At 29.8% G+C, this 16,734-nt stretch overlaps 1 protein-coding gene across 1 annotated transcript; it reads left to right on the forward strand.

Annotated features, from left to right (window-relative positions):
- Positions 1-780: 780 nt before the first annotated feature.
- LOC113552923 (bromodomain-containing protein 4-like) lies at positions 781-16,360 on the forward strand. Its single transcript, XM_026955957.1, has 2 exons — positions 781-4,048; positions 14,874-16,360. Exons 1-2 carry the CDS (start codon positions 1,080-1,082, stop codon positions 14,971-14,973), a joined length of 3,069 nt encoding a protein of 1,022 aa, XP_026811758.1. The 5' UTR covers positions 781-1,079; the 3' UTR covers positions 14,974-16,360.
- The last annotated feature ends 374 nt before the right edge of the window (positions 16,361-16,734 follow it).

Raw genomic sequence — 16,734 nt, forward strand, 5'->3', positions numbered from 1 at the left:
AAATACGTAATATTATTGTACATCAAATGTATCCAACGTTTAGGTATGGATACTTAAATTAATAGGTAAAATAACGAAATTGAAAAACTTGGCACGGGATAACTATATTATATGCGTACGCTCGGGTACACTCGATTTAATAAAGCTCGCGTCCGTCTGCTTAGTTGTTCTTTGTGCGTAGTGAAGCCTGTTTTACAATTAAAGACATACAACTTGCACGGGTAGGTACTTCACGGTAACAAATATGCAACCACATTATTAACGGAATTCACCTGTATATAGTATATTAATACATTATATATATTATAAACCTTATATAAGTAGTTAATATAATATACCTAATGTTAAAATAGTCATCGGGCGACGGGCTGTATATTATGTTGTACATTAACCGTCTGAAAATTACGAGAAATCTGAAATCGGCAGATACTGATCGATTTGTCGGCGGTGCGTGGCGGGGAGTGTGAGGGGGAAAGTTGATTTGTCGTGCCCGTTTGGCGATGAAAATTCGCATCGCTTTAATGATATAGGGCAAGGGACAACAGCGTTCGGGTAATATTTTCGGATCTGTCTGCCGAGCCGCCGAGGTAACGCCTATAACGCGAAAACTCGGCCGACCAATAGCTGTGAACGGTTACGCGACTGCCGACGACCGAAGCCGAGCCAGGTTAAACCGACGGAATTTTACGCGTGATGCCGCCACCGCCGCTGCCGCCGCCGCAGCCGCCGTAACAGTCGCCGCCGTCGACGCCGCCGCCGGCCAGTGACTCTTACCGGTTTAGTAGCTACACAGCTGTTTCGTACGCGTGTGCGTCGATCGCGGAGCTCGAGAAGTTCGCCCAATGTTTCGGAGGGCCGTCTGTTTGTTCGATTCCGCATTTACAATATTTATGTTTTTGTTGACGATTGTGTACATTATAATTTCGTTTTATCAGTTTGCCTATGAAATGAATAAACACGGAATTAAGTAAGACGTGCATTTAGGCTATTAAATGTGTGGTTGATTTCCGGATGATGCGTGCGTTTGGGAAAGTATCGCACGTTTATATTGATATGGTGGAACAGGTGACTGGAAAATTATGAAAGCTTTACCGGAAAAAACGGAAGGCACTGACGACGTGGACAGCGGCACTGTGAACGCGAACGTGATCGACGAACGCGGCACTGCGGTCCTGGAACGTGACAATGTAATTGAAATACTATCTTCGGAATCCGAAGCCGAAGAGGAGGTACAGTTCCATAGCGAGGAGGAAGAGCAAGAGGAAGAGGAACAAGAAGAAGAAGAAGAGGAGGAAGAGGAGGAGGAGGAAGAGGTGGAGGAGGAGAAGGAGGTGGTTTACAGCAAATCACGTAGGTCTAAAAAGAAACATAAGAAACATCACCACCGCCACCACCATCACCACCACCGCCATCACCACGAGCACGGCGGCACTCGTATCCGGAAAAAACACAAGAAACGGTCGAAAGAAGGGAGTGGTCCAATATTTCTGTGGGCTAAAAAAGAAGAGTCGCAAATACTGAAAATATACTGCGAGGATTACGATCCGGGTATTAAACTGGTCAAGACCAACGGTGTGTGGAGTTCTACTCCTAGGTCTAGGGTTTTGGCGGCTGCTCAATCGCGTTCGTCCGTTAGTGGACATATAGACGTCAGAGAAGTTAGAGAGACACAGAACGATCGTGACGAGTCGGTCGAGCAGAATCCACGACCGGACAACCGAATCAAAGAAAGTCCAAGAACCAGCAGCGAGCCGATACTTGTCGACTTAAACGATAACTCTATCGACTTTGTGGACACTATAAGTAGCGATGAGGAGGATGACGAAGAGCAAACGAGGGCCAGGATCGATCGAGCACTGGAGATGATCGAACAGGACCCGGCGTTGATGAGTGACGTGAAAATTTCGCTACCTACCATTGAGACGACTTCGTCCATTAAGTTACCCGAGGGTACGACAATCCACCAAATCAAAGCCGAAAACGTCACGGTCTGCGGGACCGTTTCCGCGACGATACCGTCACCGCCGCCGCCACCGCCACCGGCGTTGCCGTTATTGTCCGAGACGCCAACGATGTGCAAGGTTGGCGAGTTAACAATAACGACGCAACAGCAACAGCAAAACGAACCGTTAAACCTGGAAACCGTGAGTAAGCGATCTGCTTTAGAAATTCGATTACAGGAGCCGCCGCTTAAGAAAAAACGCGTAGATAAATCACCCCCTGCACAACCACCATTGGCCAGGGGGCAGGTAAAACGCGAGTGGGATCCTTTGTCTGAGCTGAAGGAAGTGCTTTCGGACCCTTGCTTGTCCGTGCCCGACCCGTTGCTTGTGCCCAGAGCCAGGCTAGCTGCCCTAGTGGCCAGCCCGGCCACAGAAATACCAAAACTCTTGCGAGAGCCATCGTTATTGCCGCCACCGCCCCCAGATCCTGACCTGTTGGCCGTCTCGTTGTCACATCTCCGGTCTATATTGCAACAGCAACCAGGCTACGCGGACGACCGCAAGTCGGACGGCAATCAATCGTCAAATATCGATCAGATGCTGTGGTTGTCATACCTGTCAAAAGACATGACCGGCGTCGACGCCGACCTTATATCGACTATGTTGAGCATCCTATTGCCCAACTCGACAACTGCTCAACAGTCGTTTAGCTACCCTCAAGACAAAAACCAATGGAACGACATGTATTACGACGGCAATATCGAACCACCATACGCTTCCACGCCCGGCTACAGTAAATCGGACGATTGTTGTACGTCGGTGTCGCCACTTCCGCCGCCGCCGCCGCCGCCACAAATATTACCACCAACACAACAGCCACATCCTCTGTTATTACCACCACCACCACCACCACCGCCACCACCGCCGTCACAAATGTTACCGCCAACAAATGCACAGCCTCTAAAACACCAACAATCACAATTTTTGCCGCCGTCGCAGCCACATGTACAGCAGCAGCAAGTACCACGACTTTTGCCTAAGCGTTCGCTGCATCATAACATGACATCACAACTGCAGCGGTTGCCATCACATCCGCAACAAATGCCACCACAACTTTTGCCGTCTCGTCCGCAGCAACTTATGCCACCACTGTTACAATCTTCGGTTCTACACCGTCAGCCAAAACGACGGGTTTGTCAAGAGCTGTGCTGCAACGGATCGCCGTCATCGTGTTACGGGGGCAGCTGTTGCCCAAAACCGAGCGGTTATAATCCGTTCACCCCAATGTCTCCGAACGGCTGCAATCCATTTGCTGTGTCTCCCAGCGACTGTAACCCGTTCACTGCTACTCCTGCTGCCAGTTGTGGTGGCGGAAATCCGAAGACTTGTGTCACATATGCGTCGTCGAGTGCGATGCCAACTTGTTGCTTCCCGTCGGAAATCGGTTGCGGGTATAACGGCAGATCTCCGTCGTCGCCAATGCCACCGCGAAATCCGTCCGTATCACCACGCAACCGCGCTCAATACAACTACCACGGTCCGGGGCAACAGCAGCAGATATCGATGACGGAAGTCGGTAACGTCATAAACGGCTGTTGCATTGGTGTCACCGGCTGCAGCAGTGGTGTCACGAGTTGCAACAGTGCTGTTACCGACTACAGTAATGTCGTTGCTGGTTGTAACAGTGGAGTCAGCGACAGTAGCAGTGATATTAACGGTAGTAGTAGTGGCGTTAACGGTAGTAGTAGTGGCGTCAACGGTAGTAACAGTGGTGTCAACGTCAGTAGCGGTAGCGTCAATGCCAGTGCCAGTGGCGTTACCGGTTGTAGCAGTGGCGTCAACGGCAATAGCAGTGGCAGCACCGTCAGTGATATCGACGCGGACTCTCAATGTTCGACTGTGACTAATAAACCAAAAACGCCACTGCCCACAACGCCTGTTAGTGGTGATGCCGGTAAGCCGGCATTCAGGCCTAAAATCAAAGTCAAAGAACATTTGATCGACCCGAACGCGAAACCAAGACTTTTGAACATCGAAGGTGCCCTTCATCTAGCTGCAGGACATGATCTGTTCAGTTCGTCTCTTTGGCACCCGTTGTTCGGCAGGTAAATATCACAACACACATTAAATAATAAAAATAATATTTATTACGGTACTAAATTTATCGTGATATTATAGTATTAAAATAAACGTGTAGGTCGTAACAAACCGTAATCCCATGAACAGTCCCGTTAGCCCAATTTCAACAATAAAAACGGTATTTTATAGTACGACTGCAGCGTTTATGAAAACAATTTTATCAACAAACATTTTCCAGGTATAATAGTGAACTTGTTCAATTATTATTTCTTATTCTTATTTAAACTATTTGTCGTGTTTCTTAGTAGAATAGATGCATTCCAGCGAAAAAATATATATTTAAGGTCGCTGAAATCTTGTGTTTAAAATTGAAAAATGGGTATTTTAGTATCATTTTAATGTATTATCACATCAAACTTGCCTATTAAAGGCAATTATTATTCCGAGTAAAATATATTATAGAATAAATCAACTTATTATAAATAGTGTTTTAATTTCAATTGTATTTAACTTTTAAACTTGTTCAAATAATATTTTTTTAGAGAAAATTATTTTTATACATATAATTATACATTTGTTATTATTTAAATAGAAACAATAATCAACAATGTATCTATTTTATGTAATTTCATATATTAAATTATAGTTAAATATTATTTATCTTATAAATAAATGATATTACAATCAAATAAAAAATAATTGAATAAATAAAAATATAAACTAAACTATTTAACTACGAAAATAAATATTATTTTAATCATTACTATTATTATTTAATATTAATTGTTCAAATATCTAATTGTAGATATCCATTATAAAACATTATTAAAATAATAACAAATCAAAAGTTAAATAAACACATTTTATAATCAATATATTATGTACTTCAACTGAAAAACGTACATATTTAAAAATAATCACCCTACAAAATTAAAATGATTTACAAACAGTTGAAATTGGTGACGATGTATAATTTTCAATTTATGACTTGATACATGTATAATTTTCAAGTTTTAACTACACTAATTTTATAGATTTTTAATATACCTATTTCATATGTTACGCACTATATTACCTAATACTAGATTCGATTTTTATTTTAAATTTTCATCTACACAGATATCTCCATATACAAAAATAGCTCTATTTAAAAGCATAACAGTTTTCAATTTAAATTATTTATTTTTTTTAAATTTAAAATATTACAGAAACTGTATCAATAATATATTAAAATTTAATATATTGAATTTATATATCTCTTAATTTTTCGAGTTCATCAAATATTATATTAGGAATTAGAATACACAATAAAATTAGAAATTTTGAAATTCAAAAGATATTTATTTAAATTATATTTAATTAAACTTTTTACTCATATTTTGTTGGTTTTTTTTTTAATGATGTAAATACTATGTTACAGAAAATTTCAGTTCTAAATTGTTTTAAATATCGTATTTTTGATCAAACTTTAATCAATATAGTTCTGTTTCATTTGTTTCATTCAGCTTAAAAATATTCATGTATACTAATTTGTAGATAGTTAAATAACTATACATAATTGTTTATTTATGATAATAGAATGTTTAATCCCGTATATAATAATATTACTTATTGTTTTATAAATTAAATCTTATTAGCTCTTTTAATTATAATTATCTACCATCTTATTTTACATCATAATGATCATTCAAATTGATCTAATGATCATTTTTTCATTCAAATTTACATACGGTCTTAGAACAAACATATTGTTCATGGAATTGAAAATACATTTTTTTACATTATTTTTATCAAAGGGCAATTTTGTATTTATTTTTAGATCATTGTTCAAAACTATGAATTAATTAATATAATATATTATGTTATGAATATGTTTAGATTAAACTGAATAACATACATAATACATATTATAAATAACGACCATATACAATAAGTTTTAAACGAATTCTTCAACAAAAAATATAAGTCTATATATGATGTTTACTTGTATTTGCTTAACAAAATTTTATGGAAATTATTAAGCTCTTTAGTAAAAAAAACAATTTCAATAAGTGTAATAAGTAATATGTAATGCTTAGTTGTTATCTAATGGAATCGTTTGTAAGCTCTTGAGCCACATATGATGTTTCTATACACTTGATCCGATGATAGTAGGATACATTTCTTTAGACATTATTTTTAGTCACAAAGATAACTAAATTATTAAAATATGAATGATATTATACTCTAAACAGTTTTTATATACCACCGCATTTAATGATCTAAGACTATGGGCTATAACGCGTAATGTATGAAACATTGAACTAGCCACTAAGTATCATTTTCAATTTTAAAGTTTTTCAAATTTAATTTATTTACTTTAATGTTATTTAATTATAATACAAATATTAGTAAATATGATTTTATCCCAATAAGTAATATTAATCAAAATTAAATCATTGTTTGGATTTATGTTAGGTTCTTACTGGGGTACCTACTAATAGTATAAATATGGCAATATTTGTACCTATAACTAAGTATTACTAAATTAACGTACATAATCTTATTTATCCGAAAAAACTGATATCGTTTATGGTTTTTTAATTTCCTATTGCTTAAAACATTTAACATCATAAGTTTACTGTGAAAAGTCTTATAGTTAATAAATTATCTGCCATAATAACAGATAGTATTTTAAACTTAATTTTTTAAAATTCTTTTTAAGTTTTACATGTACCCAAATATTTTAAACGTTTTGAGTAAATAAAATGATATTATTAAAAACTGATTTTTAGTCAAAAATACTTCTATATAGGTATAGATAATATAAAGAACATGTATCAAAAATACCTATGTAGAATAATCGTTAGAATATACTCGTGATGTTCACAAACGTGGAGAAAGGGGATTATAGAGTTAACGAATAGAAAGAAAATGTCTGTCATATTGAATAAATAATAATAGTAAAAACATAATATAAAGATAGACATTTTACGAAAAAATTTTTTTCGACTATTTTAGGTCTTAACTTATATTTTTAATAAATTATTAAAAAATTCTACGTTTGTCATTTATCTTTTTATTGAATGGATTGAAAATACAAATAACTATTTATACATATTAACTCCTATACACTTTCCAAAGTGAGAACCGATTGCATCTATATTATCTCTCTCTCACTCTCTGTATATATATATATTTATGTATAGAATATAGATATTATTAGATAATAAAGCTACCTTGTTATTTACTAAACATAATACATATTTACATTACATTCGTAAGTTAATTTTCTTTAAGTATTATTATTTTGATAAAATTCCATTTATTTTTAGTAAATTTTGGTATTAATTTCATGTGAACATTTAACTATTTTTACTCTTCAAGTTTATTTAATGCGAAACACTTCATCACAGATTTACCGCAAGTGTAAACACATAGATAAAAAGGTAATCAATTTAAATTTAATGCATGTTGCTAATTTATACTAGAACGTATTTTATTAGTTTTTTATATAGTATTTATTTCTATTTCTATTCAGTTTTATGTTTGCTGAGATCATATAATAATGTCAATATTTTTATTCTAATAATTAATAATGTGATATTATATATAGAATACAGACATACTAATCCCTTGACTTGGTGAAAAAAAACAGCAAAATTTTTAATTAAGTGTATATATTATTTAAATTAACTATTGATTTTTAGCGTATACGTATACGTGATAATAAAAAATAAAATAAATATTTTTTTTGACTCACAAATACTCAAAAACTATTTTACCAAATAAATTAAGCTTGTTTTCTATATTAAAAAATATCTTGAATTCGCTTAGTTTTTGGGTTTTTTTTATTTGTGTTGATTTATGGAAAAAATTTACATTTTAAAGTTCTTTTATTAAAAAACTTTATACTTATGCTTCTCCAGTAAGCTTAGCATGTGTTGAAGAAAATTTAAGCACGTTGCTTAAAATCTTCAAAATTAAACAATACAAATATATTATGTTATTGTATTTTTATTTTATTCATAAATATGGGACAAGCCTAACAATTAATGAGGTTAATATATTATATAATACTAACATATTAATTGATAAAATATATAATAGTGTCAGTACATATATGTACTGACATTTATGTATAAACATTTGAAAATATTTTGAATTTTCTTGTTTAAAAAGAAATTTATTTTTAATATAAAAATTTAATTTAAAATACAAGAGTATATATATATATATCCATTTTTAACCATTGATATTTGATAATGTTAACAAATAATATTATAAGCTCATAAGCGCGAGAAATAATAGTTGGCATTTTTCTGGGTAGGTACTTGAATTTTAAATTTATTTTGATAAAACTTTTAGGGATAACATTAAATAAAATTATTTCCGATTTTAAAGGAAAGTAATATTGTATGATCATACATAGAAAATGTTAATCTCCAAGTTGATTTTGTTTTTTATCTCTTTTAACCAGACATTATTCATCCAGACTTACTGCACCGATAATATCGATTAAATTATATTCCTCTGCAAGGTACTTTCTAACCCTCAAGTTCTTTAATTTTCTTTTCATGAAAATGACTTTTTTAGATCCCCTAAAACAAACATTAATAAATTTTATAATACTTTTCTTATCTTATTTTACGTGTAAAAGTACCTGTAATGCAGAATGTCAGCCAACCATATCAACTTTGGCTAATAGTTAATGATATTAGTTTGTTTGATTATCCTTTTAGAAGTAAATAAAGTAAGTGTAGTAATGTACATAATATAATACAAACATAAAAAAATATATTTTCACTTTGTCTTTTATCATTTTGTATACACTTGTAGACTGTATCGTGAAGATTAGAGATTTTTATTTTAGGTTAATATTTTATATTTAAATATGTCAACATTTTGAGATAGGTATAATCTGTATTGTTAGCTAAATATTTTTTTTGGCGATAATTTGATTATTTAATATATGGAGGTTATTTTATAAGTTTATATATATTTTTTTAGAAAATAGGTATCTTATAAGCTTAAAAATCTTGTTATGTTGTAATTTTATAAAAGTAAAATACAAATAAAATTACGATTCAAATTAAATACAATACGGATTTATGGTGTTGTAATACCCTGAATACATATTTTTTTAATTTAACTTATTAGCTTCCACATCAGTTGCTACTTATATTTTGGCTATTAACTGGTGAATAATAACGAGTATCTACGTTAATAATTCATCACTATTTCTGCATAATCACATTTTTTATAAAATGTTCATCTTTTTATTATTTACTGAAAAAAAAAATGTTACTTTAGTTTAATATTTTTAGAAAATGTATACATTGTACACGACCCGTTTACCCGGCCTCTATTACACATAGATATTATTATTTTATTATTATTATCAAATATTATACACTTCTAAAATAAAATAAAACTATTGAAATTTTAAGAACTTAAATAACGAGGTAGTACATTTTAATTTTATTAATTTACTTTATCTTGAACGAATATATACGAATTATTCATCACAGAAATGTAATATGTTTTTTTTTTTTATAATTAGGTATTTAGGTAAGACGTTAATGGTATTAATTAGGAAAACATAAATATACAAAAACCATATATTGAAACCTTTGTTAATGGTATAAAGTAGGGGGAATAATGTTTTGTTGCTTGAGGATAAAATATTTAATATTGAAAGAGGTGCTAGAAGAATAAAAAGGGACAACGGTAAGGCATGTTGTGGTCATAATTTTGGGTAGTTGAAGATAAAATTGGTATATTATATTACAATTCATTGTGTTGTTATGGAAATTGCAGAATAATTAATTAACTCTCATTTAAGTTAAAGTATAAATAAATGTAAGTAAAGTAAGGTATGGATAATCGGAAATTGAAGAAAGAGGTATACTATAATATGTTCTAAACAAACATTTTGTATTAAAAATTAATTGATGAATGACAAATGAAAAAATTATTATAAAAATTTAACCTCGAACAACTAACAATTAATAATTAATTATTAATATTATTAAAAGCTAACTGTATAATATATTAATATATAATATCATCTTTACTACTATTTTTTATTGCATATACAATTACATAAATAAATCTATTAATATCATCAAGTCAAGTTTATAGTACGTAATGTATAATTAATTAAAATTATAATTTACTATTTAAAAATTGATAGATAGATGGGTTAATAGCATAAATTCAAAACAAAATTTGAATTATAACTCGCGCAGATTTATTGGATGATGTATTTTATTATGTAAAAAACATTTTTACAAATAACTTACTGCAGTTGTACGTACCCCCGCAGTTAGTATACTGTAGCGGTATCTGCTTTCAAAGATCTGTCAAAAACATTCTACTCTAGATTTCAAAATACAATTAATGAAATAAATACCTTTTGAAATATTAATATTTCGCTACTATTATAGTGATACAACCATATAACCTAATATTACCAAATAAATAATAATGATGTACAACTCGTTTTTTTCATCACAATATTTCTATAATTGATTGACAAGTAGCAGATTGATTAAATTTAATTAATCAACGATACGATACGCCGTGGGTTTTGTTAATCTGTGGGACGCCTAGTATAATATTAATATTAACCACGCACATATTTATAGTTACTCAAGAAATATATTACATCCATATACATAATATACACGTTTATAAATTAATTTTTTTTTCTAATGCTTTTATATTGCTTATTACTAGAGGTGCGTTAAGTTACCTCTAAAATAATATTATTTATCATACCATATGAATAAATGTAAACCTACAGATTAAAAATATTTTACTGGTAGTGGTAAATTTTTTGAGATACAAATATAACACAATATCGTTATTGCAATATCACAAAGTCTAAAATGTTTGAAAATTTACAAATATTCACTATACATTATAAATAAAATATACATATAAAATCATCACGAGCCGTATAACTTGTCAATTCATTATAATATGTTCTGTTGTTTTACAGTGACAGTGTAGGTGGCAGGCAGGGACTGGTACCTTTTGTTTTTTTACCTGTTGTTTTGTCGGTTCCGGCTTTGGTTCCGGTACTCAATTATTTAATTAAAAGGTCCTAGTTCCGGTTCCCGTTTAAAAAAAATATAAATTAATAGTTAAGGTTAGAGTTCCGACCAAAACCGGTATTAAATAGTTCCAACATTTAAAGATATATTAGAATTGGTTTAATTTGTATACATCAATAAAATAATAATATTTACTATGTATATCAAAATAAAATATAAATATTAAAAAATATTCATTTAGATTTTAATATTTCCCTAGAAATAAATGGCAAATATAGTACCTACTAGTTTATGGGGCAGTCGGTAATTGAGCCACAAATTAAATCTATATTTTTAAAGAGTATCCGGAGATTGGGCTATAAATGTAAAACACAAAAATACACAAGTGTGTAACGTTTATTCGCTAATTTTTTTTAATATGAACTTTTGATTCAACTTCCAAAAAAACTTATATTAAATATTATTTTATAAAAATTTAAAATTTTATGGTGACCCAATTTATTACTGGATACAATAATAAAAATCATTGAAAATTGTGGCCCAATTTCCGTATACCTTTTTGAAAAAATGTTAATTGTAGCCCACTTCCCGGGCGTCCAGTTTATCAAAGCATTCCATCTCCGTGGAGGTAAAATAAAATTTATTATCTTAGCCAAATATTTTAAGGGTCTTTAGTTGTAGGTAAAATATAAAGCGTATAGTGTAAACTATAAAACCATATTTTGGTTTAAGTTGGATAACAATTAATTTATTTTTACCACCATATTATAATAAGAAAGGTTAATATTTAATACTTGATTAATTAGTCTATCAAAAAAAAAATAAACTTATTGACTATAATATTGTCATTTGATCGGTAAAAAATAATTATATCACAAAATGTGTTTAAACAAGACAATTTTAGGTTAGTAAAAACCTTGATAAATTGTAATTTTAAGATAATTGATAACACAAAATATATCTACTTGCGATTCTTACCTTGGAATGTTAAAATAGATTTATGAAACGAGTATTTAATATACCGAAATACAACTACGGAAAACAGTATCTTTAGAAAAAAAGTACAACTGTTTTATTCAAATTACTTTTAAATAAATTGTATTTATATTTATAAGCAAAAGATGGTTATTATATTTGCGATAACTTTTCGGCGCAGATACGCGTTAAATTTGTCTGTTTGTTGTTATATAGTAGTTAAATAGTTATTGATCCTAATATTTGATTTTGAATAACTTAAATCATAAAATAGGTAGGTATATAATGCTGTTGTTTATAATTTGTATTTTAAATTTTATTATCCGCTTCATTAAACATATTATGAACTGTTTATATCATTCCATTTTCAATTCATCAAATGCATATAATATAATATATAATAAATAATGTATTATATTAAATTTAATTAATTAAAATGCCATTAACTTAATTTTTAGAAAATACGTAGTGAATAAAAGTTAAATCGTAATTACAATTTCCATTTATTATACGTCTATAGTAATAATTCGTCTGGAAGATAAATATTACCACTAGATAAATTAATATATTATTTTTGTAGACGAGAGATGATTATGTTATAACAATAAACTATAATATATAACTTTCATGGATTCTTATGAATGAAAATTAATACGAAAAGCATTTTACTCGTAATATTTATACATAGATATACTTGGCATTTGCGTTAATTTAAATAATTTTTAAATCAAATTTAAGCACAATTAAAACATAAATGTCCTTTTATATATTGATATCGTTATATTTATTATTTACTTTTATGTGCACACATGGATAAAAATGATTACAGTCATTTATTTTATACAGCATGGGGTAAATAATATTATAGAACAGTTTAGTATATTGACTATTGACAGTATGAAGTGTTTGCCATTCAGTTTGTTTATTTATTATGTTTGGTCTTTTTTTTTAAAAAAAAGCTTTACTTTGCTTTCAATAAAAATTACTATACGTGTCTTGTCAAATGCATTCACTATTTTGATTACTGTTAAAAATAATCAAAATATTCAAAATATTATATTTTCAGTTAAATATTAAAATCTCTAGAAAATATATATTTAATATACTCGTATTATAAAGTTTTTAATGCGCTTTAAGATGATATTAAACAATTTTAATGAATGTCTGGACGTCCAAAAAATTACATTTTGTATTAACATTTTTAATTATAATCATATAACTTTATCAAGCTATTAAAATTATTATTAAATAATAATAACTTTTCTTTAAAACTTGTTACAATCTTTTGTAAAAATGATTTTAGTATAATCAAATTTATATATTCCTTATAAAATGTTTGATAGGTTTAGACGTGTGTCTTAAAACACAATTAAATTCTAAATATTAACATTTGTAATATTAAATATATTAGATAAATATATTTTACCGTTTAAATCCATAAGAAATTATGATGTATTTAAACAAATTATTCTGTACAAAATGTTACTAATTACACTTAATGTCTCAATATTATGAAAAGTAACGTTTTACTTTATATAATACGCAAATCGTTTTGAAAATATAATATTTTTTCTTACTAGATGCAACTATTAATATTTTATTTTCATTTACATTTTCACTGATTTAAATCAATTTTGTTATGGTGTCAAAATGGCATGACCTATTTTATTATATTACAATGGAGGTATATCAAAGTACGTTATATAATTACAGTGAATTATTACTATTCCATTGCGGTGTAGGTACTTACAAATTATTGAACTAATTACCGTTAAAAATGTTGAAACTTTTAATTTTTTAAGTTAATCATTTGATGAAGTCACCACTGTTAAAAGATGTTAAATAAAATATCATTGCCATCGATTTTATTTTCATAAATAATAAAAAGTTTAATACAGCCAAAATCATGTCACGGACAATGGTTCTCATTTACGAGTTTATATGCAATACCTAATCTAGGTATAGGATATAATAATAATATAGGTAAAATTGTCTTATGCACCGTATACTTCAGTGAACCGTTATTATCGTATAAATATCTTAGTATTGTTGTTTCATAGTAACGGACAGTATTTATTTATTTAAAACTATGATACATTGTTTGACGATGAGTTTATTGACGAATATTGTTAACATAATATTATAGTATTTATAGACATTGCAGTTTATACTCTATGTTTTTATACTCCAGCTGTACGAAACATCCATAATAATGTTATTATTAAGTCAATCTGATATATACAGAGTGCGTTTTTATATATAAGATATAACAATACAAAAACCTAAGACATTTTAAAGGGTTTTATCTTATTCATAAAGATAACTCTTGTTTTGAATTTCATATTCTTTAGAGACTAATATTTATTTGAAAAATAGGAAAATTTATGAGAATTATCAAAACACTCGTTCGAATGATTAATCTAAATTCGTTGTCTATACATCAACAATTATTCAAAAAAATGTAAAACATACAGTTTTAATACATTTATGTGCTACTAAAAGTAAAAGAAAAAAATGTGAAAATCTTATTTTTTCTACAAAATTAAATTTTGATCTAACAAGCAATGTCGAGTAAAAACGGATTTTACTCAATGAAAAAAACTTACAATGAAGTGCATCACGGCAGAAAAATAAGATATATTGTTTATTATTATTATTGATACTTAGGTGCTATCATTGTGACCTCTCCTCCTCCCTAAATCACCTGTACCGGTCCCACGATGCTTTGTACATTATGTAATTTCTGTCGATATCCTCAATCGTATGATCTTTCACATGGTTTTTTTGTTTAAATTTCGTTTCAAATGCTTACCGAGTTACCCGTTTTTTGTTTTAGCCAAGCAAAGCCGTATGGCTGTCGGTGGCAATGGACAACGCCTGTTACCACGTCCGCGTCGACTTCTTCGGACGACACGCCTGCTGACACCAAACATTGAATCGACAAGACCACTGATCGACGCGACGGGGACAACAAGATAATATATATAAAATCAGCGCACCCACAGTATTTGTTTGTTTATTTATTTATTTATTTATTTATTTATTTATTATTAGTGTAGTATAATTATTATCGTTTACGTGTTTTACGATCTTCCTCCAATACCCATTTAGAGGACACATATTATTAAGTATGTCAAACATATGTTAAACCCCATTCTCAACACGCAATCCAGTTGGATTTAACGTCAGATATTTTTTTGTTAAATATAATGCTGGCAAGTTTAATATACTTTACTATATACCGGGGATCGCCGATTATTATTTTTAAAGGGCCATATTGTAGAAATTTATGCCAGGTAAATTTTTTCTTTACATCAAAATGTAATATAGGCACACGTGTTTATTCAACGGAAGTAACGGCAAAATACAAAAAATGAAATACAAATTAATAAATCACTTTTTATTTACCATCGAATAAAAAAATGTTATATTATTTTAAAAATAAATTTTGTTTCTGCATGCCAGTAAAGTTAGTGCACGGGCTACTATTTGGTGACCCCTGGTATATATTATAGTATTGTATTGTAATATATATATAATTATATATAATTAACGTTTAAGTTAACGTTACATATTATATCATTATATACAATGTACTCGGTAGAGTATAATATCTATATGTATGTAAGTAGTCAAGTCGCGGTTTGAGTCGACCAGCGGGACGTCGTCGCCGCCGTAGAAATCGATTGACCTCGACCTTTGCACTACTTTGCGTCGGGGTGTACGATCGGTATATTATCCTACGAGTCAGGGGACCGGCTTCATCCTATAGACTTTCCGTTGTCGGTCGTCGCAATCCTGTGACTGTAAAATGTCTGTTTAAATAAAATATGTACATAATATTATCATTGTAACGTCATATTTGTGGTGCTGAATGAAAATACGTTTTTGTCATAAAATGTACTGTTAGTTTCTATTCTTTTATTGATTTATTATCGTTCTTTGTATTAATTTATTATCGTTTGATTGTTTATTTATTATTCGGAAAACTGTTTACCACACTCAAACACGCGACTGAATCCGCGTGTGTAGTGTGTGTTGAATTTTGTTTCGTAAACTTGTTATTTAAAAAAAACAAAAACCTTCTTTGTTTCTCGTTTATTTTTGTATTACATATCAGCTTTAGTTTGGTTATTTTTCTGCGTACTCGGTACGTTTGAATTTATTACAATTTTATTGTTTTTTTCTTTTTTACGTTATACGTCAATTATTTTAGCCATCGAATTTTTGGATATAAATATTTATTTATATAGTTTGAATGTTGAATGTCTTGTCTGAAATATATTTTATTGTACGTAAATTATTATAAATTGATCCATATAAAATGGAACTTTATATTATTATTACTATATAATAACACATTATATATTATACTCAATATTGATTTTCAATACTAGTCTCTTAAATTATAAGATAAGTTTATAAGAATAAAGCAAAATTCATACGTTATACAATACCTATACAATGTATGTATAACTAAGTGTCTATATGTTATAGTATTGTGCTTATAATGATGATATTGGAATATTATTAAATGTCAGTGTAATAAATGTCGATTATACGTGGTATTATAATAATATGATTATAACAATTTAATATGATTTATAAGCTTCAAATGTAAACTATACGAGTAATATACATACTATACATTATATAGTATCATAAATAATAATGAAAACAAAAACTGTATGTAATGA

Source organism: Rhopalosiphum maidis, chromosome 2, assembly GCF_003676215.2.
Source record: "Rhopalosiphum maidis isolate BTI-1 chromosome 2, ASM367621v3, whole genome shotgun sequence".
Lineage (NCBI taxonomy): Eukaryota > Metazoa > Arthropoda > Insecta > Hemiptera > Aphididae > Rhopalosiphum > Rhopalosiphum maidis.